The 23,283-nt window shown below is 32.5% G+C and overlaps 1 protein-coding gene across 1 annotated transcript in view; it reads right to left on the reverse strand.

Moving 5' to 3' along the window:
- Positions 1–8,265: 8,265 nt before the first annotated feature.
- Positions 8,266–23,283, reverse strand: part of LOC140060000 (uncharacterized) — a 52,034-nt gene continuing 37,016 nt past the window's right edge. The window contains exons 15-17 of the mRNA XM_072106019.1: positions 21,442–21,608; positions 14,435–14,522; positions 8,266–10,080 (exon numbers count right to left, since the gene is read on the reverse strand). Of these exons, the coding sequence (XP_071962120.1) occupies positions 9,925–10,080; positions 14,435–14,522; positions 21,442–21,608 (411 nt within the window). The 3' untranslated portion in view covers positions 8,266–9,924. The remainder of the gene's footprint in view (positions 10,081–14,434; positions 14,523–21,441; positions 21,609–23,283) is intronic.

Consider the following 23,283-nt stretch of genomic DNA (forward strand, 5'->3'; position numbering starts at 1 on the left):
AACAAGGCATGTACAGCAGGCCTACACATCACCTTGGAATAGCCAAGTACTTGTGTGGGCTACAAGACCTCGAATATCTTCCGTAATAATGGTTAAGGCCCACAAGAATCATATTCCCATGGTAGAAAAGTTATACATATAAAGTGTAAAAAGGGAACTCTTAAAAAAAAAACACCGACAAAAATAGTTGTTTAAATGTTTTAACGGAATAATCACTATTGCGTGACAAATATTGGCAACTATAAGCAGTGAAACGTCGGTATTACGTCATCATTAGGACCGAGTCACAAAAGGTTATACAAAACTGCTATATATTAATAATATTGCTTATAGTATAAAATAAATATTTTCGATATTAATTTTTCTATTTGCGATTCTGGTACAAAACAAATTATAAGTTGGCGGACACTGGGAAATATTGATTGGCAATACATATGGTACAATTTATAAATAAAGAATAAAAAAGAGAATATATCAATAGGCCTATAGCCTACGTCAAAACAAGAATTCAATTTATAAGTTTGAATTCATGTGTAATAGGTAGGCCTACTTTTAATATAGCTGAAACAAACAAATGTATTGAATAAACAAAAGTAATCTATATTAAACAATCGTGGAAGTATTGAAACAATAAAGTATTTTAAGCAAACAAGAGTAGCCCCACATTAATCATGAAACTGCTAACATTTGAAACACATCCAGGGAACGGAAACAATAATGTCCTTCACAGCCAAATTGTCACATATGTCGTGAATTATTTGCTACTAATACCTTGTATAAATTGTCCAGCCTTCTAAATAAAAACATTACCTTTAGAATGGCATTAATGACTTGAACACGTACGGTTATCGAAATGCCTGCCATCCTAAAATAACACAATTACTTTAAGTGTCATTTATTAGGTATCAATTCGAGGACAGGGTTGTGTGTTTAAAGAAATTAATGTAACAAATCTTTTGGCGTAAAATAACTATTACAACTAGCTGAAAAAACAATTAAAAATTATACTGAATCAATATTCAATACGTAATAAAGTTATACAGTACTATTATCTGGAAATCAGTATTAAATGTAGGCCTAAGTTCACTTCACTCTCATTGTACACTTAAAAACCAATCTAGACATGTATATTTAGTTAAATAAAATATAATATTGCGTAAACGACAAAGATAATCTGAGTAAAAAGTCGTCTCCAATGAAATCCACTTCTAAAGAGAGACATTGCGCCTCGTGACGAATAGGGATAAAACAGTGTACGGCTAAATATCTATTTTAAAGTTGACGCCAATCGTAGAAAAAAAACTAGGCCTACAGATATTTTTAATAGACAAAAGTCAAACATGTTTAAGGTGTTTTCGAATTGTATCAATGACGTGGATACAAACACCTCCATCGTGCAATGAATAGCCCATACTATAGTATATCATAAAACACAACAAAAATTAGCCCCATGTTAGCTAATAATAAAAATATAATTGAATACACTTGTTTAACGAGTGGGACCTGTCAAAATGATCTAATACACAGCATATACATTCTCAAGTAAACTACAACTAATGCATTATCCATAGCTTAGTCGTTTCCATGAGGTAAAATTTAAATTTCTCCTGAGACTAAAACCCATATAAAATGAAGCGGGGAACAGAGCAACAGAGGAAATGTGACGTTCTTTCTACACTTGTGCGAGGACTGAGAATCAAGTTTTGGTTTTCTCATCAAAATACCAACACCCGATTGAACAAGAAGCGGTATTCTGTCTTCCATAAACCTCACCTTGAAAATATTGATGTGGTAGAAAATGAAATTGATTGGTGCAATCAGCAAGGAATGATCCTAAAGGTATATTAACACGTGGCTGTAAGAATTCACCGCCTAATTATAAAATCAAATCATTTTTGTTTCTATGTTTCCTAATTTTCATCATCATTATTAACGTCGTTGCTGCTATAAATAAATCCTAAAACAACGATATCAGTTATTGATACTAACAACTGTTTCCTCTTTTTTCCTCTATGCGAAATACCTAACTCAACAAATGCTTTCCTTTTCTTTCCTCTATACGAGATACCTAACTCTTTTACTCTTTAGGAAATAGGTAACCCGCCATTGTGTCACCAGTATTTCCTTTTAAGTACGAAAGGTCTATAGGAGGCGCTACATATCTTGTATTCCCTGGCAAATTCATACAATCAAGATCTATTACATAAATATTATTAGTAGTTTCATAAAATTAGTATAATTCATAACTGCTCTGCTATCGGATTGTAAAAATGGTCTAAAAAATACATATTTCTCTAAAAATGGCGAATGGCTAAAGGGAAAATAAGAGATACCCCATCTCAAAACTAAGTTTTTGTTGTCATTCGTTTAGGAAGTGATTGGATTGGTTGAGACGCTATTTACTATGCAGACTATAACTGAAATATATTAACGTAAATAACGTTTTCATATTTGACAACTATTGGCTAAAGGGGTCTAACTATACATAGCAATTAATTAACTATAAACGATATTTTGCTTTGTGCGAAATTAAGATTAGTATAATTCAGGTTATTTCAACTTCTCTCTTGTGCGTTATCGTGGACAAACCAGCTCATTTTTGCAGGAATTGAGATTTACTACAACTCACTCTCAGCGTTCTTTTACAGTGACTCATCTTATAAACTTTAAATGTTAAAAAATGATTCATATTTTGTCTACGGTATTCAAATGAACAACAGTGAAAATGTTTGAATGAATTTGTTTTGTTAGGCCTTTGATTTCGATGTAACTACTAGTAGCAACGGGGCTAGTAATGATCTGCTAAGAACGCTAAGGCAAACACAAATTGACTGGTTTGGAAATTGTCGAAACTTCGTTTAATTAAAGAGCATGTCCGTTCAAATATGACAAGTTGATATTTCATATTTTTTCAGACCATACATTATTGTAATGTTTTTTAAATCCACTCTCTTTTTCTGAAAATCGTTTTTTAACTTGCAAAGCAAAACAACAAAGAAACAACGAGGCCATTGTCATTCTTGCACAGTGCTAACAGTCAGACATTACGCATTTCCCTTATCAATACACACAGGTGTGTTATATATCTTACCTGTATACCGCCTAATATAAAATTTACCAATCAACAACAAGAACGCATTGAGCAAAACAATAATACCCTATTTCGCAATTTTTTATTTGCCTTTACCTCTGGGCAAATGCAGCCATTGCCATAAGCATATCGGTTTAGGTTTCAATTGAATTAAACAGTTTATTATTCGCGGAAATGAGAGTACCTGTGAAATAATTTCATCTAACATGCTTAAGTCGTCAATAAGACTTTTAGACAGACAAAGTTACGTGCGCGTACACAAATTGTTTTGTATTAACAGTGTTTTAACGCGCACGTTCACACAATGTTCTGTATTAACAGTGCTTTAACGCGCACGTATACAAATTGTTCTGTTATAATTATATTAAACAGTGTAACATTTTTTTGCGACGTATAGGATGATTTTTTGTTGCTTCATCCGATCTATATTACAACTAAATATACGGTAGTTATCTGACCAAACTAGAGCGTTGATTTTGTGCTCCATTATTGTACCGGTATTTCATATAAATTACACCGTCAAATAGATTGTTTCTATTGGCAAATATTACAAGATATCCGTTGAAAAATAATGTAGGCCTACCGTACCGCCGGAAAACTCAAGTGAAATCTTTCAACTTTATGATGGAGATTGAAGTTACAGTCAAAGATGTGATGATCATCAATAATTGGGTTAGAGGATTTGGAGATAAGTACATTCCAAAGGTAACAAGTGTAAAACGAAAGATTCTCATAATTATGTCCTAAATTGAAGACTCAAGATTGAAGATAAATTGAAGAATTTCAAATGTTGTTTAGCTTTTGTCAAAAAAAGGAAAGCGTTTCGTGTTTCATATTTTCTCAATGTAATTTTATCATGATACAATGTTTTGTTTGCGAAAGGAAAATGTCCTCAGGCGGCAGTGGCAATACCATCCACTGCTGTATCAATTTTGTTTCATTAATTTATAGAAACGATATATTTTGGTGTTGTGTTACAATTAGGAGGCTTTGGATTTCATACCTAAGCCCGATACCGAATTGAAACACTTGTTTACTCAAGCGAGAGCACTATAAGATAGTAGTGTATCGCGTGGCAGAAAGTAGGTGAGCAAAAAAGTGGAAAACTTGTTGCTGCAACATATGACCAGCGGCAATACAAATCTCCTGCTGTGTAATAAGTGGTATATAACCAACAACTGTTAACCAAATTTGAACCTATCCACCTGCATCTAATTTTAATGTGGACTTTTAACTGCAGAGCATAAATCGTACCGATTGTATTGCACAGAGACCACTTGTGGTGTATCCGAGTAATTACCGTCCTACGAATCCAATAACTATTACAGTACTTCTCCGTAATATTATTTAAAGTAGTTTTATCCAAACTTTGTATTATTTTACGATCAAATTTGAAATGAATTATTCTTTTCATACAAATTTCAAAGCCAATGGATCGTGACTCTTGGCGCTTAAAATTAAATCGCGCGTATTAAACGCGGAATATTACCCGCAGTGGCGTGATAAGTCTTGCTGACACGGTCACTTTAAGGAGATTTCACGTGTTTATGTTCCTCATCAAAAATACTCGTCATCAGCGGAAATGTCTGGTGGCTATCAACTACAACAATAAAACAACTATAAATACACTAATTACCTATCAGGAAAAACTAATGCTTTTATATATAATCACTTTGTTCTAGACCGAAATTACGCTTAGTAATACTAATTTGTTTTGGAAAGAAACTGTGTTGATGGGTGGATTTAATTACCAAACCACACAGTATAAATTGTTTATATTAGAAAGAGGACAAGTTTTTAGATTGATGGTACTTTTACTGGTAGAAAATATTATCTACTAGCAAGCATGGCTATGATGTGTAGAGAAAAATGGGTGTGCATATTTTATTTTCAAAGAAAATGAATCAGTGACATCATGAGACAAAAAGTTGGCGCGCGCGTATAAACACCGTACTTTTTCAGTGACATGACGGAAAATTGACGCACGCTTACAAACACCGTTTCTTCTTGTTTGTGAAAGCATAACAAGACATAAAGTTGACGCGGGCGTACAAACATCGTATCTTATTGTTAGTGAAATTATAACAAGACATAAAGTTGACGCGCGCGTACAAACATCGTATTTTCTTGTTAGTAAAATTATAACAAGACATCAAGTTGACGCGCGCGTACAAACATCGTATCTCCTTGTTAGTTAAATTATAACAAGACATAAAGTTGACGCGCGCGTACAAACATCGTATCTTCTTGTTAGTGAAATTATAACAAGACATAAAGTTGACGCGCGCGTACAAACATCGTATCTTCTTGTTAGTGAAATTATAACAAGACATAAAGTTGAGGTGCGCGTACAAACAACTTTTCATTGTCATCATTTATTTATTCATTTATAGGCATACTACAGTATTGTAAATTTTGAATGTGAACGGCATATTGCGACCTTTAATTTAGGGTAAGAGGAGGGTGGACATAGGCGACAGTGATGACGTAAGAGACATACGTTTGGGATAACAATTACAAAAGAATATAAAGACGTTTTACGTCATCAATCATTCCCGCGAGAGGGTGTAGTGTAAACATTGTTAAACCACCGTCTCAACTAAACCATTATAAACGTAAATATTATTTATATTATCATCTCATAAAATGATTACGCTTTTGTCAAGTATGGCACGCATTAAGCGCACAAAATGGTTTCAAATGTAGGCCTACTTTATTATATAAGCGATCTTCTTTCCCGAACGTCACAAGACTATACACAGCTGTCGAGTCGAAAAGCCATTCCCCACAATGCTCAGAATTTTGCGCAGATTGGTAAAAGGTCGCTGTTACAATGTACTATCAGTGTTGTAGTAATCCTTTGGTTGAAGAATATGTCTAACCTTAGGTGAATACCAGGTACTTCCCAAAATGTGCTATGCTCGGCCTCACAAAGAGACAATGGGAAGAATACGTAATCGATGTATTATTACGAACTTCACAGACGCGTTCTTTAGTTCTTCCTGATCGTTGATTAAAATTGACTGGATTTAAATTTGTCAATCACTAAGAATAATCAGGACAATATTTCAATTGACCATATTATACTTCGAGTGAAACTCAGGAACTAAGCATGCACTTAACTAATTGATTGCTTTGCAATTCACTGAACAATAAAAATGAACAATTTAAACGTTTTATCGTCGCGATTGTTTCAGATAGAGCTTGAAGAAATTCCTGTTTGTAAGTCATTTAATTAACACTAAACTGTGTTTTAAAATATCAAGTTACAACATTGTCGGAAGAGGGCGTACTATTATTATTATTATTGTATTCCCAAATTTAGTCACGTTAGTTACTTTTTTATTTCGTAGACATTTTTTAAAAGTTGATGTGTCAAAAATAGGACGTGTATGGAATGTATTACTTTTACATTAGCTAGTTTTACTAAGTATACGATTCAAATTGTTCTGGCGACCAGTCTCTTATAAAAGCAACTAATACCATGAAAAGAAAATGTATTTATAATGAATAAAATGGAAATGAGAAAAATAAAGATAGGCCTACCCACAAAAGAGAGAGAAAAAAGAAACATTTAGAAATCTGATAATGGGAAATCTCAAGATAGTATATAAGAAAAAGTTTTCATGTCACAATTTCACGGTCTCAAAACACCTGTAATACTTGAAAGGAACCGCTACACCAGTTACCTTGTCAAACATGTAGGAATATGCCCGAAAGCTAGTCACATGACACAGGATACTTAATTTAATTTACTAAAGATACTTAAGTTCAAACTTCTTGCACACGTTTAACTCGATAATGTAAAAATATACAGAAATACGCGACTGGAGTTAGCGTTACACGAAAGGTGTAACAACTAGTTTATGTTACCTGTAATTAATACTTTTAGATTCAGTAAGAAGCCTGTTTGAATGTATATATACAATGACTAGAATATTACAATTGGAAGTGTTTAATATATGCTTCATCAACTTTAGCGGTGAAATCAAACATAACTTGTAAACTAAGAAGTTCTTCAACTAAGAATTAGTACAAGCAATGTATTCATTTTAAAGTTACGTCAAGGATAGGTTTAAGTAAGCGAGAAGTGTTTAATTAAAATAGATGTTAATAGCCGTTTGTTAACATGCACCAAATATTGAGATTACATTTCGTTTTAATGACAGTATCACGATAGGCGGTTTGCAGACCTAGTACAACCAGCACTCGATTAGTACTAAGCCAAAAACTGGTAATTCTTCAATTTCAAAAAAAGGTAAAATAAATATATTGAAACAACAAACGGACATTTGATAAACTACCGTACAATATGAATAATCGATAACATTACGGGGTTTAATAAATAATTCCCGATGGTTTAGGCAAGAAGGGGAAGTGTAGACAGCTTCTCTCGGAGAGGTTGAACTACCATTTAGAAACTTAAGATCGCCACTAATTGGCCGGAATCTTAAAAAAAAAAAAAGATTTTCAAAATGTAGGCCTATATAATAAACGTCGAAATACATTTTAGTACAACGTTGGTTATCTATATTGGAACAACTTTCTACAAAAGAGAATGAACACATGCGTGATCAACAAAATACTCCTACAGACAGTTAACATTTTTAATTCACCGAGAGAAATTATTATTGCAAAAATAAATTTAGAAAAAAAAAATGGTGAAAGATTGTCTCCGCAGAGATTAAATTCATATTCCAAATATTTACTCATTTAAATGATATTATAATATAATTTCCTGTGTGCGGAGATGTATTCTGACAGATTCCACCAGCCTCAGCCTGTCATAATACTGTCACAGATCTGGTAGGAAAAGTCAAGATCAGATAAATTATGAAATTTGATTTTAAAATGATAATCCAATTATTACGCTAGTTTAGGGAAAGTTTTGTGAGGAGAAAGTGTGGGATGGGAGGGGGGTTGTTATTTGGTGGCTCGGTTACAGTTTGTAACGAACATTGTAGCTAGCTATACTACTACTGTGCTCAAGAATGTGCTGGTGTGAAAAACCAACGCAAAATGAGAAAACATACAAGTTAAAAGGGCGAGTTTTAAAGCCTAACGAATTGAAGTTGCCCGACGGACAGAAACACGTCGCAATATTGAAGTAGACGAAATGAAAAAAAAGAGGCTTAATACAAGGAAGGAGAGCGATAACCACGCTTTGACGAATGGGTAGAAAACTTAAAAGCGATCGCAGAGACGTCGTAAAAAATAGATCTATGTTTTATTAGGAATTTTAAAACTAAATCTGTAGGAGCAATAGAAACAAAAATATAAAATGGCAATTATTATGGTAGTACCATAGTGTTTATCATCGGAAAGATAAACAAGGCCATATACATGGCTGCAGTCGCGTGCTCAAGTTAGTGTTTACCAACCAACCGACCGACATAGTTGCGACTAAAAATAAAAACATAAAACAAAAGAATATTATAGATAGGTAGTCATATATCAAAACGTTTTAATTGCACAACTGTAATACAACATAATACAGTAATATAACTATCTGTTTAATTTACAAAGTTTTATTAATTATTATTTTACATAAAGGAGGATGAAACGATGCATTTATGTTGCTTTTCTTCGTGATGAGATCATCATAGTCAAAATAAAATGTTGAAAATTTAAAAACTATAAACATTATATTCAAAACAGGTGCTCCCGTTGTAGTACGGTAGGAATTGTGTATTTATTAAGATTCCATATGGCTATGTATATAGCCATATTTACATTTTCCTTTACATACAAATAATAATCAAATTATAATAATTTAGAATCGTGGCCGATTGCCTAGGCTTAAATATCTTTTTACATTTGCATTCTCAATTTTCACCTACAAGTTATAGGCCTAGTTCTGTTTTCATTCTTCTGTAGATACACCTAATAAATATGCCAACATTTAAAATGACATAATAATGTTTATGATGTAAAAAAGAACACGCTGACGTTTAAAATACATGACCACCATCAACGAACCAGAACTTTAATCAGAAAATGTTTTTGTGGAGGAATGTGTTTAGATTCACACTTCCTGCTCTCCCTATTTCGAACACAACTTGTTGCCTTTGTTGACGGAGATTTCGATGTAAATGGACGAATATAATACGACACAAGGGAACATTAAAACAAGTGAAATAAATTACACATGGGGTGATGAAAATTTGTACAGAATTTGTTGGGACAACTTTGGGTCATTCTGCTGGTATATGAAGACCAAAACATACTACTTTATTAGATCTGACATTTGTGAGGAGCAAATGAAAGTATGCTAATGTCCAGGGAATGAACATTCAAATAAAGTTATTAACTTATATAAAGCGCGACTGAGGTTAGTAATGTTAATTGTGTCGGTGAGCAAAGTCAAATGTTATTAGTGAGAACGGATGAGGCTTAGGGGAGGAAGGAAGGGTGTATTCGTCCATTGGTATAGTGATTTCATTTGGCACTACGGCATAGCAGATGTTAGTGCAATATTTGTTTATTATTATTTAATAATTATAATTATTCAGGGTAATCTTTCTTTCTCATTAGTAGCTTTTGTTTTATATGGATCAACAAAATTACGGTATTATAGAGTGCATTCTGTTTATAATAATAATATCTTGGATTTATATAGTGTCTAATGTTGTGAAACCTCTAAGCGCTGAACATTATTACCCCAGAGATTTTTTCCTAATCAAACATGTGTGTTTTCTTCATGTCGGATTAAAATATGATATTGATTGTGAATGTGGAAGATGATATTGATTGTGAATGTGGAAGATGATATTGATTGTGAATGTGGAAGATGGTATTATCTGAAGTGTCTTCTTAATGTTGCCGAGTTCAGCTTAAATTGTGTGCTTTTTATCTTGTCTTTGGTTAATTGTCCTCGTCTCAATTGTGTCTTCGTCAGCTTTGTCCCCTGGCTTAAACTGTGGTGTCATCAGGTCCCAAATTCGAACATTTCCATCGTCACTACAGCTCACAATACGATCCTCAGAAACCTGAAAGAGCACAGGAAACGATTGTAAAAATATAGGTGATCTTGGCACTCTTTTTAAAACATTTTGAGAAGCACACATTGTATGATAATGACGATTTCCTGTAAAGCCAGACAAACAGAAAAAAGAATAAAAGTAAGAGAAGGTATAACCTACACGACAATAAAACATTTGGTAGTCAAACAGAAAACATTTGAAGATGATGTATAGCATAATAACCTACACTATGCAACAAAACTATGGTACATTAACTCCTAGCAGTATTAGATAGTGGTAGTTTAAGTATAGACTTACCTGTAATTAAGAAGATGAAACATGCAAAAGAAAACGTTCACCAATTTTGGTCTGGAAAATATATATGTGCATATTGCACAATCGCAAAGCATAGCAAAAAGCACATACAGAAAGAACATTCTTCAAGGACGATTTTTTTTTAATTTTAGAAAACGTTTTTTTTTTCACAAGGTGAGCACAATTACAATGTGGCAAAAACAGATAAGCGCTGAATGTTTCTTATACGATTTTCACACCAAGTTTTAAATGTTATTACAATTGCAAAGCATAGCAAAAAGCAGATCAACATGTTTTTTCTTCACAACTTTCACAATTTTTACATGTTTGGCACAAATACAATGCATATACAATAAACACAACAAAGTTTCATATACTCTGGAATGTTTGAACATTTTGTTATACAACTTTAAGACACAATTAATAATTATTTAGACTAAAGTTTGTACATAAAATTAAACTTGTGTTAGGCTGCTTTAGGCAGGAAACTGTAAGTTAAACATATGCTCTCCTTATGTTTAAAAGTTACATTTTCAAGTCTGAAAACAGCAAGGTATTGGAAATTCAACATATTTAGGAAATCATTACAACGTTGATGCCAAATATGTTACAATGTTGTTAGGTTTGTTACTGCAGTAATGTAAATTTGCTGCAGCAGCTTCACAGTGCTAACCTCATCACCAGGACATGCAATGCACAATATTATCAAGAATTACAGTTACAGAAGTCGACGATATTGATACATAATGTTTCAGCATAAATAATAAATGGTATCTGGAATTACAGTTACAGAATTAGACGATATCGAAACATAATGGTTCAACATAAATAATAAATGGTATCTGGAATTACAGTTACAGAAGTCGACAATATTAACACATAATGTTTCAGTATAAATAATAAATGGTATCTGGAATTACAGTTACAGAATTAGACGATATCGAAACATAATGGTTCAACATAAATAATAAACGGTATCTGGAATTACAGTTACAGAAGTAATATGGACACATAATGGTTCAACATAAATAATAAATGGTTTTTGGAGTTACCCATTTAAAAAGTTTCGAAACAAAAATTAATTCAGTGAAACCAGGACCAAAAACAACAGGAAATGAATATAGGATATTGAAAAGTGTTGAATACTTAACCTAGCTGGATTCAAATATTGAAGTATTGAATATAATGCTTCACAACATATTGTATTCATTACTGCAGTAGCTTTGGAAGTAAACCCTATGATACCAAGGCAATGCCTTGCCAATTTCCTTCTAATGCTGTTGATGTACAGTTTAATTTCAGCGACATTCTGGAGTTAAGTGTGCTTATACGTGGGCGATACAAATACAGTAATTAGACAAATTTGCATGTCAACTTCAGCTTCTATCTTTCAATGGTTTTCCATAACTTTGAAATCTTTATCATATCATTTTATCATAATTATCGTATCAAATTCCATTGTAATTAACTTCAATTTTTTTGTTCGATAAAATACCATTGTATAATACTCTTTTGAGACATGGAGTTCTAATTTACTTTACTTACCAAAAGTGTTTTCTTGATAAAGTAAAGAGGCAGAAAAAATAAATGAGAAATATTTGAGAAACGTGTGTATTTGTATCAGTAGTAGTAAGATGTATCAATTGTAACGATATTTATATTATTTGATTGGAATTGGTCTCCTTAATTTCAACCAGCATTATTTTGTTCATCTGGATGGGTTACCCTCTATAAATTAAAAAAAAACTTCACTATTAAAAGGAAAGAAATGTCTGGTAAGTTTTTAGTAAACTAAATTTCCCAAAAGGCCTCATTCTAAAAAGTGCTTTCAGTCGTACTTAACGGAACATTAACTCATTTTGTTACATTTTTCCGACAATTAATGTCATGTTTGAAAATTCTTGATGTCAAATAAATGTACAAAATTCCATAAATAATCTTTATTTACAATCAGAACACGGACAGCGTTCAATGGTGAGGCAAGTAAACAAAAAACTTTACCGGCACATAAATTACTAAACTTTAAACTGAGTAATAAAAAATCTAACATAACACAAATAACGATTGAGGTATTGAAAGTTAATGACGGATAAAGTAATTTATAGTTTGTATTTTGTGTTTATGGATTGGGAAGTTATTTTACATCATAAATTAAAAAAATAGTTTAATAATGCAATAGGGAAAATTTGTATGGTCATATTTTATTCAATCTTAAAATAATCCTTTTATATAATAATCATTTTATTTTTCATTTATTCATTCAATCATTCACAGACCTCCCAAGCCTCCATGTGTGCTTCAACCACCAGCAAAACCATTTCTAGCTGAATAATTGGTGCTTGAAATGTTTTGGTGCAGATGTTATTTTTCTAAATAATAATTAAAGTTGATAACTTTAAATGTTATTTATTTGGCGAATCAATTCACATAATTCCATATATTGCAGATCAACATGCTGGCCAGCAACATATTTTTTTATCAGTGTAGTTACTAGTGGCATTGTAGTCCGGTGGTATGGCTTCTGTTAGACTTGCCTTTTCATGGTGTCCACCAGTTGATTTTTTTCTGTAATCGTATGAAATACCATGTGTGCCAAAATAATTATCTTTTTACCTAAAGTCAAATCACTGTATAAAGCCACTATTCAAGAGTTCTGTGTTCAAATCCTCTAGTTGTACCACAATTGTTCTCATGACCAAAATCACACTAAACTGTATACGTTATACTTGCATTTCATTCTTATCCTATAAATACTGATTAATTCACTGACATTTATATAAATATCTTCACATAAATTCCATAATTCATGTGCCAGATAAAAATTTAGATTCTTATTTTATTTAATTATATATTAGATGAAAGGGTAACCCACACCATAGGTCAATGTTGGGCTGTTTGTAATTTATTACTCCACTGGGACATCATTATGATCACTTACACTGCTGGGACACACACCTGAAATACCATTACATTTTTATACTTTCTAATTATCTAGTTATGATTGTTGAGAATTTATTTTCAAAATCTTCCAGGTCTTGTTGATCAAGGTTCAATTTTACTGGAAAACGTGTTTTTTTTTTCTTACAACAGAAGCACAATTCCCAATACATCATAGTAAAATGTGTTCTATCGTTCAAAGTTTATTTTTAGGCACCAAAAAAACGCAAAAAGTACAAGAACATTGTTATATATTATAGTCACATATTATGAATTAAAATTGTGGTGCATTAATGGTGCGAAAAAAACAAACATTAAGAGGAAATTTTTAGGACCCAACAAAATGTCCTCTTAATAGGAGTACCCCTGATATGAGGGTTTGCTTCCCATGTTAAATTCATGGGAAAGTGTCTCCTAGGCTTGTCAAAAAGAAGAGGTTTTCTACTACTGTTTATACCATGTTTCTAGGTTGAGACGACAAAATACTTTGATGCTACTCTAGATAGTGGGACATGCTGTCCTCAATTCACAGACGAAGGGGTCCAAATCTAGGAGGTAAGCACACCCTCCCCCCCATGCATACTGTACTGTTAAAGTATCACCCATGAAAATGTTTTCTTTGTCAAGCATTTTATTTGAGCTATTTCAAACATCACACCCCTAGATTTACGAGTGTTTTAAAAATCTTCAACCCCCTTAGAGCCGATTTGAAATATAATCAGGCCAGCAATTTAATATTAGCAAATTGGTAGAAATCACTTCAATTGAACAGAATGTGGAGGTTAAACAAAGCCTCATCCCAAGTGGATTGAAAGTAAAATTGTCATATTACAGTTTATACCTGTATACAAAGTAAGTACAGTAGTACAGAAGATTGAACAATTACTACTAGTACACAGCTATTTTATCACCAAGCCAGGGGAAAGAGGGGTGTCATAAAGAATATACACTAGTTAGGCCTATTTCACTGCTCGTCTCTCAAACTCCAAGGTAGTAACACAAGATCCTCTGAAAACCACCCTGAATGCTCTCTTTTTTTTTCAAAGTCCCAAAACACAATAACGACACATCATGGACTTAGATAGGTACCTTAGATTTAGCCACAAAAGAACAAGAACTAGTTCATTACCTGTACGTCTCTGACAGCTCCTTTGTGGCCTTGCAAAGCTCGAACACACGTCATTGTGAAAAGATCCCATTCTTTAATAGAAGTATCTCTAAAAAGACAATAACTAATGTATGAAAAAAATGCTATAACATTAGGTAATATTTTCATTAACTCATTTCACTTCAAGTAGTACAATGTGTTGTAAATAACGCTTAGTGAATATTTATTTTTATTTTCATCATGCTTTGCTTTAAATAAAATGAACTTTTACCACCTCCTGTTTCTGAATGGATAAAACTAAATCACAAGCATTAGAGAGAATTTGTTTTCCTCAGAATTAAAGCTTTTGAGATTATCACATACTATTGCCCACAAATCTATTGCCATTTATCACTTGTTTCACAATTGTCCATATCAAAAGAACACAACCTACTATATGTGCACTTGTTCATTCTATTTTACGTAGTTTTTCAGCACATTTCCAATTTCCCTTAACCCTAGAAACCCTCTCCGTCCCCAATCTCACAGTATACTATAAATTAGCTCCCCTTCAATTTCCTGTTAAAAACTGGTAATGGTAAAGTTCACTATTAGAGGTCTAACTGTACAATGTTGTGAAAAACTATAACGTTACATTAAGTCAAAGTAAGTTACTAATTAGAATAAAATCCTACGGAAATGCTAGTCTAGGCCAACTGGTTGTAGGCTGTTATTGCCAACTATTGTACATGTTGTATTAGCTTTATAGCCCTTTTGCTTACTGATTCGTACATGCGCTAGGCTCTTAACACACAATAATCCCATAACCACATATTACACGATAAATAATAACAATGAAACTTAAATGTAGATATATATTTAAGGGTATGTTCAGACTCACGGAGTTACGGTGGAGTTATGTAAAGCGGCATACATATTTTTGTGTCTGAACCATGTCGCGGATTAGCGTTAGGGAGCTGTTACTCCGCGCCAGTGGCGTTAATAACTCTAGCGGGAGAGGGTAGATTTCATAACGCTAATCCAGTGATGCATCAGTGATTTTAACCTTATAACCAATGAAAATACACGACCACGATTAGCAGACAGCAACTACATACAGTACCCGTACCCTATAATACGACAGCGAAATAGCTGTCAAATGTATTTTCAGGTTCAGATTTTAAAGAACAGTAAAATTGGCGTCAGTAATATGATATATTCATAAATTAAATCAATTAATCAGATAATTGTCCGTGTAACAATTACGTTTTAAATTATTTTGAATTAAAATGCAATTCTACAAGTAGTAAGAAGAAATCAGTATATTTGAAGGTAAACATATAAATAAAAAAAAAAAAAAAAAAAAATGTAAACGATGTAAACTTTCATGCATTGTCATGAATGTATACATATAGTTCTATCTGCTTTGATCTGATCAGAGTGTTTCAAGGCATTGGAATGTTGATCGTTGTGTCTGAACACCTTGGCTTTTAACGCCACGGTTTACCGTACACCTTGCGTAGATAACTCCACCGTAACTCTGTGAGTCTGAACATACCCTAAATAGCAACTAAGAACGTCAGCAGACTGCTTGCAATATGTCATCACCTTTCTGCTTCACCAAAGGTCAGAGAGCTTAACAATATTGCTTTATAGAATTACGCTAAATCTGTTTATTATTAATAAGTGCTGAAAAAAATACTAAAAACAGAATGAATTTTGAAACAATTCTTAGTGGTCAATAAAAATGACCTTAACAAAAAAATTACTTTTTCCTCTCATGTGGTTAAAACAAAGGGTGACCAAGCAGAATCTAATTAAAAAACTTGCTTTTTCTTGTGTTTTAAATTTGCACAGGTAGATCTTGATTGAGCTGTGGGACACGTTATCGTTTGTTATCAGAGAATTTCAAAGTTTACGCCTAAAACACTGGGTCAGGTTTTCCTTTCTGTAGGAAGTAAGAAACAAATGAGTATGTGTGTATGGCTTCTTGCTACTCAATCATAGAATGACAGTAAGGGTACGTTCACACTGAACACAATACATGAAATCAAGAGAAATTGGTGTAGTGTTCCATTCACACTGAACACAATACATGAAATCAAGAGAAATTGGTGTAGTGTTCCATTTACACTGAATACAATACATGAAATCAAGAGAAATTGGTGTAGTGTTTTATTCACACTGAACAAAGTACATAAAATCATGAGAAAATGGTGTAGTGTTCCATTTAAACGCATTCCTGATTTGGTACAAAACATACAAGTGTGAAAAACATGAGTTTTATTTAGTATACAGACTAAATGTGGCTTTAGGTGTGGGGATAGATTAGATTTCAATAACATAATTATCAAATCGATTAAACCTTCTTTTGTGATTTTTTCTTCTGAAAAATGATCTTTGGATATATCTACAATGAAATTATAACTACTTTTTGATATCTTTGACAGACTATTATATTATTGGCGCTTCCCCTTTTTCTTCATATAGAGGTCTTTTTCTAGGATTTTTAAAACATAATACTACAATGAAAATAGTGTTTCATAGAAACTTTTTTTACTAGAAAAGTACTTTAAAAATGTAGACCGCAATGGTTTGAATTAAATCGTCATTTATGATGGTAATGAAAAAACACAAAAGGTCAACAACAGAGCATTACAGGGAAGAAAGGAAGTAGCTGACTACAACTGATACAAAACACATACATTCCTAGAAATGATTTAGATTTTATTCAAAATGTTCTTTATATTTGTAGTACTTTCTAAAGTGTGGGGACTCAAGGGAAGTTGAAATGAAAGTTGACATGGCTATTGACCATAACTAACAATATCATAATATTAATATGTTATGTTTCACATTAAGAGGCCTATATAAAACAAAACAGAAAACAGTAAAAACTCATCTTAGAATTTTTATATGAACATTAAAATCCAAAACATTTTTAAAAATACAAAATCAAAATATCTACAAGTGAAAAGACGTGCACAAAAGCAGTTGTCACAGTTTTTTCAGTTTGGGATTCCTGATGTAAAAGAGAACAATGTAAATATAAAGAGCCTTAAATATAAAGAGCCTTAAATATAAAGAGCCTTAAATATAAAGAGCCTTAAATATAAAGAGCCTTAAATATAAAGAGCCCTAAATATAAAGAGCCCTAAATATAAAGAGCCCTAAATATAAAGAGCCTTAAATATAAAGAGCCTTAAATATAAAGAGCCCTAAATATAAAGAGCCCTAAATATAAAGAGCCCTAAATATAAAGAGCCTTAAATATAAAGAGCCTTAAATATAAAGAGCCTTAAATATAAAGAGCCCTAAATGTAAAGAGCCCTAAATGTAAAGAGCCTTAAATGTAAAGAGCCTTAAATATAAAGAGCCTTAAATATAAAGAGCCCTAAATATAAAGAGCCCTAAATATAAAGAGCCCTAAATATAAAGAGCCCTAAATATAAAGAGCCCTAAATATAAAGAGCCCTAAATATAAAGAGCCCTAAATATAAAGAGCCCTAAATATAAAGAGCCCTAAATATAAAGAGAACAATGTAAGTCTAGGATTTCTCAATATAATGTCTCTACTAGTATTAACTTAAAGCCAGGACTGATTTTTTTTTTTAAAGAATATATCATCATAACAAAAGAAGGTGTAGAATATTAATTTATTTTTAAATAAATTGGAGGAAAGAAAATCCAAGAAAGTTGTTTACTGGAATGAAACATACTTCCATAATTTTGCAGCCAGTGATCAGCTTAGTTTGTGCTTTGACCTTACCAGGTACCCATTTGTACACCTGGGTGGAGAGAGGCAAACATATTTAGTAAAGTGTGTTGCCAAAGAATACAGGCAATGCAATGAGCAGGGTTATACAAAATGTCTAATGAATGGTACAAGTGGAACAATGTTGTATAAACCAATCTGCTTCAAATATATCTTGCTAAAATGCATACCCAGGTCAGTTAACTGTTTTTGCCAACAAAATATCAATATCTTACATCGCCCTATTTCTGTTGTGTAAACTTGACCACATGCTTTTTGAGTCATAGTAATTTGGCTTGTTGCCTATGGTCAATGGGAACATAGAACATGTTCTTACACCTAGCACATTAACATAAAGTGCATACAAACCACACAGTTGAATGTTATAATTGTGATTTCCTACATAAATTATAATTCAATCCGCATTTAAATCGAAGATAACACACGTGGCGACAGTAACCTTGATAAAATAGTACATTTAATTTAATGTCAATATTTTTAATAATCATCAAAATGTTTTTAAACAAAGAAAAAAAAATTGTTTGGTAATAAGATTTATTTCTTGATTTTTCAAAGCATTAATAAAGTTTGAATGTGACAATTGCGATTCAAACCTCTATTAAGGGGACACCTTTAAGACCCAACAGTGTGTCTTTGCAATAGGAATGTCCCCTGTGGTCTGATCGAGTGTAAAAACTTGTCCCTCATTTGATTCACAAGGAAGTATCTCCTTGAGGTGTATCCCAAAAGAGTCCTTTAAAATCATATTGAGATTTTGTTCTAAAGCTCTTAATTTTTCAATATCTATTCTTTTAAAATCTTTTTCCGAGGAATGACAGAGAGAGGCAAAGAAGATGGGAAGAACGAAACAACATTATAGAGTATAGACTGATTTGCTAAGATCCATGTGACACAGTCAACTGTTTTTACCAATAACATATTAATTTCTTCCATCATCCTAATTCTTTTGTTCTGTATTGTGAAAATTAAACAGACCTTAAACATTCATTAGGATGTATTCAATAAATAGTTTATACAATAATTGTGGAATCATGGTCACTCTGTTTTGGCACAAAGTATAGAAGAAAAAAACTCCTAAACTAAAAGGAAAGTTGTCAAAAATGAAGAGTTAACCAAATGTTATTGAGGGAATGTTTTTATACCATTATTTTGAAATTGTAAAGGATATGACACAGTACAGAACACATAGGAATGTTGAAAGATATGGACACATTATAACATATGTTATTGACAATTTCATTTTCTACTTAATTTTAATTGATGCATCCTTTTTGGAGAAATTGTTTAAAACTACAAATGGAAATATGTGTCCATTTTTGTACAGTAATTACTGTATTAGGACTCATGTGGTCCTAAAGTCTATACGAAGCATCACACACTATACACAAGTTTAGTTCCCACCAACTAGGTGAAATTATGAAATTGGGGTAGTCACGGAAGACAACAAAAAAACCCACAAACTTATAATTCATATTATAGAAATAAATACATTGCCTGTGACAACCCATTGCAGGCCCTTTGTAAATGTATGAATTTCCTGCCTAACAGACAAACCTGCCCTAAGCTGTACGTATCATCATCATTTATATCAACTACCTTAAACAGACAAAAACTACACTTCCGACAAACATTAGACTCGATACCAGGTCATCTATTTTGAAAAAAGAGCGTGAATAATATGAAATCAATAGATTCTCTAAACAGACTCAAATTTAGTTAAAACTATTTTTTTGTTCACAAAATGGTGAATCTATAAAGCATACTGTAGACTAGAAGGGCAGGTAGCATGCCGTACTGCCTCAGCTCTAATACACACTTCTCTTTTTTGAGCTATTTGTCTTTGAATGTAACAAAATATCACCTATTTGAATAATATGATAGTTTTATTGTAAAACATGCTTGAAAAAAATTGCTACAAGACCTAGAATCGGCTTCCTGCTCTACAGCTGTTACAGAACAAAAATTAACTTATAACGAATGGCGTTTATGTCATTACATTTATATGTTGTGTTGCTGTTGCTGTATCCTTGGGGTAGGGCCGCAGGCTATGCCCTAATCTTATCAAATCTATGTCAACTGTTTGTATGCGATTTGAGTATGTGTTACATATGTAACAGAACATGAATTGTAAGTGTTTGCAGTGAGTATGTTGCACATTAAACATGATTGATAGCTAAGATTGTTTTTTTATATAAAACATTTGGTTTAAATCTCTAGTTATAATAATTTGTAAATATTGTAATTTATTTTTATAGAAAGAGGGTAAATTTAGCAGCCACAGTGCAGCACCTAACATGATCATCACACCGGGAGACATCCAACGCTTAAGATAAGGTACCAAGTTCTTTAATGTGCGCATGTGCATTGTATATACGATACATGAGACCAACAGCTTTATGTCCAATTCAAAGGATGAATCAATTCGAGAAAGTAGCTTGCTTAAGAATACAAACCATACCACCGATATCCTATCTCATATCCAGGCACCTCACATGAAAGTTCAAATTGGAAAGGTAGCAGAATCGAAGTATATGAATAAAACTTTTAAAATTTTATTATTTAACAAATAGTTCCTTTGAAATCTAATCCCATAATACCACCTGTTTTTGTACTCATAGCTATACAATATAATTAGTATATTAAAATATATTTATTTATAGACTACCTATATTACTTTAAAAGAAACTATTATATTAAAGTGATTTACATTTAAATGTTTCTCTATGAAATATGATCCCTCTTATACTTTTACACCTGTTTTTTTAATTATCCTCTGGTTTCCTCCATCGGGAAATTTCAGTTGAGAGGGTTACATTTGAGGTACTTTTTTCTGGCAGAATATAACATACATTAATAATAGGGAAGGTTAGGGTTTAAAAATTGAGAAAGAAAGTGCTTTGAAATGTAGGGGGCCCAGCCAACCCCTTGAACCTACCCATGATATGGACCTGGTTCACCTTCAAATAGGGGGAGGCTCAGGATTTAAAAATTGTGAAAGAAAGTGCTGAACTTAATTTGATGTCTTTAAAATTTATGGGGCCCAGCCAGCCCTTTGAACCTACCCCTGATATGGACCTGGTTAACTTTTATCAACTGGAATATAATGCAGTATTTTTTATACAATTAACAGCGTATTTAAATGCAAGAGTTTAAATGGCAGATTTTTCAAAGCAGGCTTTTATAGCAATTAAAGTTGCCAGATAGTATGGTCAGTTTGTAAATGTTCATAGTATATTTCTATGGCCGAAATCTGAAATAAAAGTCATTGAATTACCCTGATGTAGTAATGAATCGAGCGTCTCCGTCATCAAATGGTAAAAATGCTACTTTGTGTATGATTTTCTCATGCAGCTGAACGGCCGCTTGAACTTGTCCTGTCAATTTGTCCCAGAAATACACAGTACCTTGCGCCGTGCCTCCCAGGATTAGGTTGTGATGAGTCTGAAATTAGAAGAAAAGCAAAAACCGGTAATACAAGTCATAACAGTCATGGCCTATGAGGTATTAACAGTGGTGAGTTCATAGGAATATCGGTCACATTGGTGCTAATATATTTATTTAAGCTTCGTGCAGGCAAGCCTATCAAATTAAGTTTTTAAAATAATTATATCAAAAGTTGTTTTTTTTTATAATTTGTATATTTGCAACCATCAACTGAGTATGAAACTTATTTTTTTTCTCTCTTTTGTGGCATAAACACCACTTTTATTCACATTAATATCATAATAGTCTTGCCATTACCATAAAATCTCTATATTATTTTCATTATTATTACATTTTTTACTATTTCCTAATGTTTTATCAGTGGTAGGCCTATAAAATTTTTAAATTTTTGTAAATTCATGCCTGCTATTTATAAATTTATCCTGATGTCGTTGCAATAAGAACATTCATTTTTCCTATGCTTCAAAGTCGTAAGTAAAAGTTTACTTTAAAGATCCATTCCCTACAATTTTTGACATTTAAACAAATTAATGCATATATTAATTTAATCATCTTTTGAAACTAACTACCATGACAGAGTGGGCCCAAGAAAGAAGACATTACGGCTTGTAACATGGGCAGACATCTCGGTCCTAACGGGACACAGGAAGATAGCCTACAGTTATTCCTGCAAGCTTACTCAATAAAACTCAGCTATCAGGATTTCACTCGAAAAATGTCTTATCATCAAATCTCCCTATGTAATTTTATAATACTATTCCCCACAATATATTCTGATTCTTTATGGCGTATATTTAATTTGATCTTTATTAATTTGCAGTATAATTCCTATTATTTAACTACTGTACCTTCACACACGCGCGGTATGTTTTAAAATAAACAAAAAACTGAAATGGCTATGACTAATGGCCAACTTAAGCTCCAGTCCTACTATTTTTTTTTCGTCTTCCAAAGGGACACTATATATTACTTTAAAAACATTAAACCAGGTCATTCCTTTTTTTTAAATGTATGTTTTTTGATCGTAAATTATGATAAAAAGAGAGAATCAATGCACTATCTAAGTAGCTCGCGTTGAATGTCCTCTCGTGGACAGCTAGCTTTAATTTTCTAGGCCTAGCTGGTAAGCAGCAGTAACGTACAAACATTGTACGCCAGTTAGGCCTAGCCTGACATTGTCTGGTCTACTGCTGAATTAATTGTCTTTCTGTTTTTGCCAAAATATGTTAATAAATTGGGGAAATCCTGGTATTTTCTCTGAAAAGTGACGATTCTTCGATCTGTTTTGGCCTTTAACATCGATTGAAAGTGGGTGAATCACAGAAAAAAAACGAAAATATCAAATATCGCGTGCAATGCATGTTGGGATTTATAGCAGGCCACTTAAATTATTACAATCAATTTATTTTTCACATTTTTAACCACTTATAGATGAAAAATGTTATCGCTATGAGGACCATAGTATTTATTTTTACATTCAATGTAGTTTGTGACCTTAAATCAGACCTAAAAAATGTAGGAATGGGGCTTTAAAAAGAGAGCATTTGGTGAGAGCATAAAATTTGGCCAGGTCTTAGTTCAGCCTTGCAGCCAAACAGAATTTGGTATTTCTGTGTTCTTAGTTTGCATATCACAGTAAAAAATAATTTCCTGATACGTCAAAAAGTTGTAG

The sequence above is a fragment of the Antedon mediterranea genome, chromosome 10, assembly GCF_964355755.1.
Source record: "Antedon mediterranea chromosome 10, ecAntMedi1.1, whole genome shotgun sequence".
In the NCBI taxonomy this organism is placed as follows: Eukaryota; Metazoa; Echinodermata; class Crinoidea; order Comatulida; family Antedonidae; genus Antedon; species Antedon mediterranea.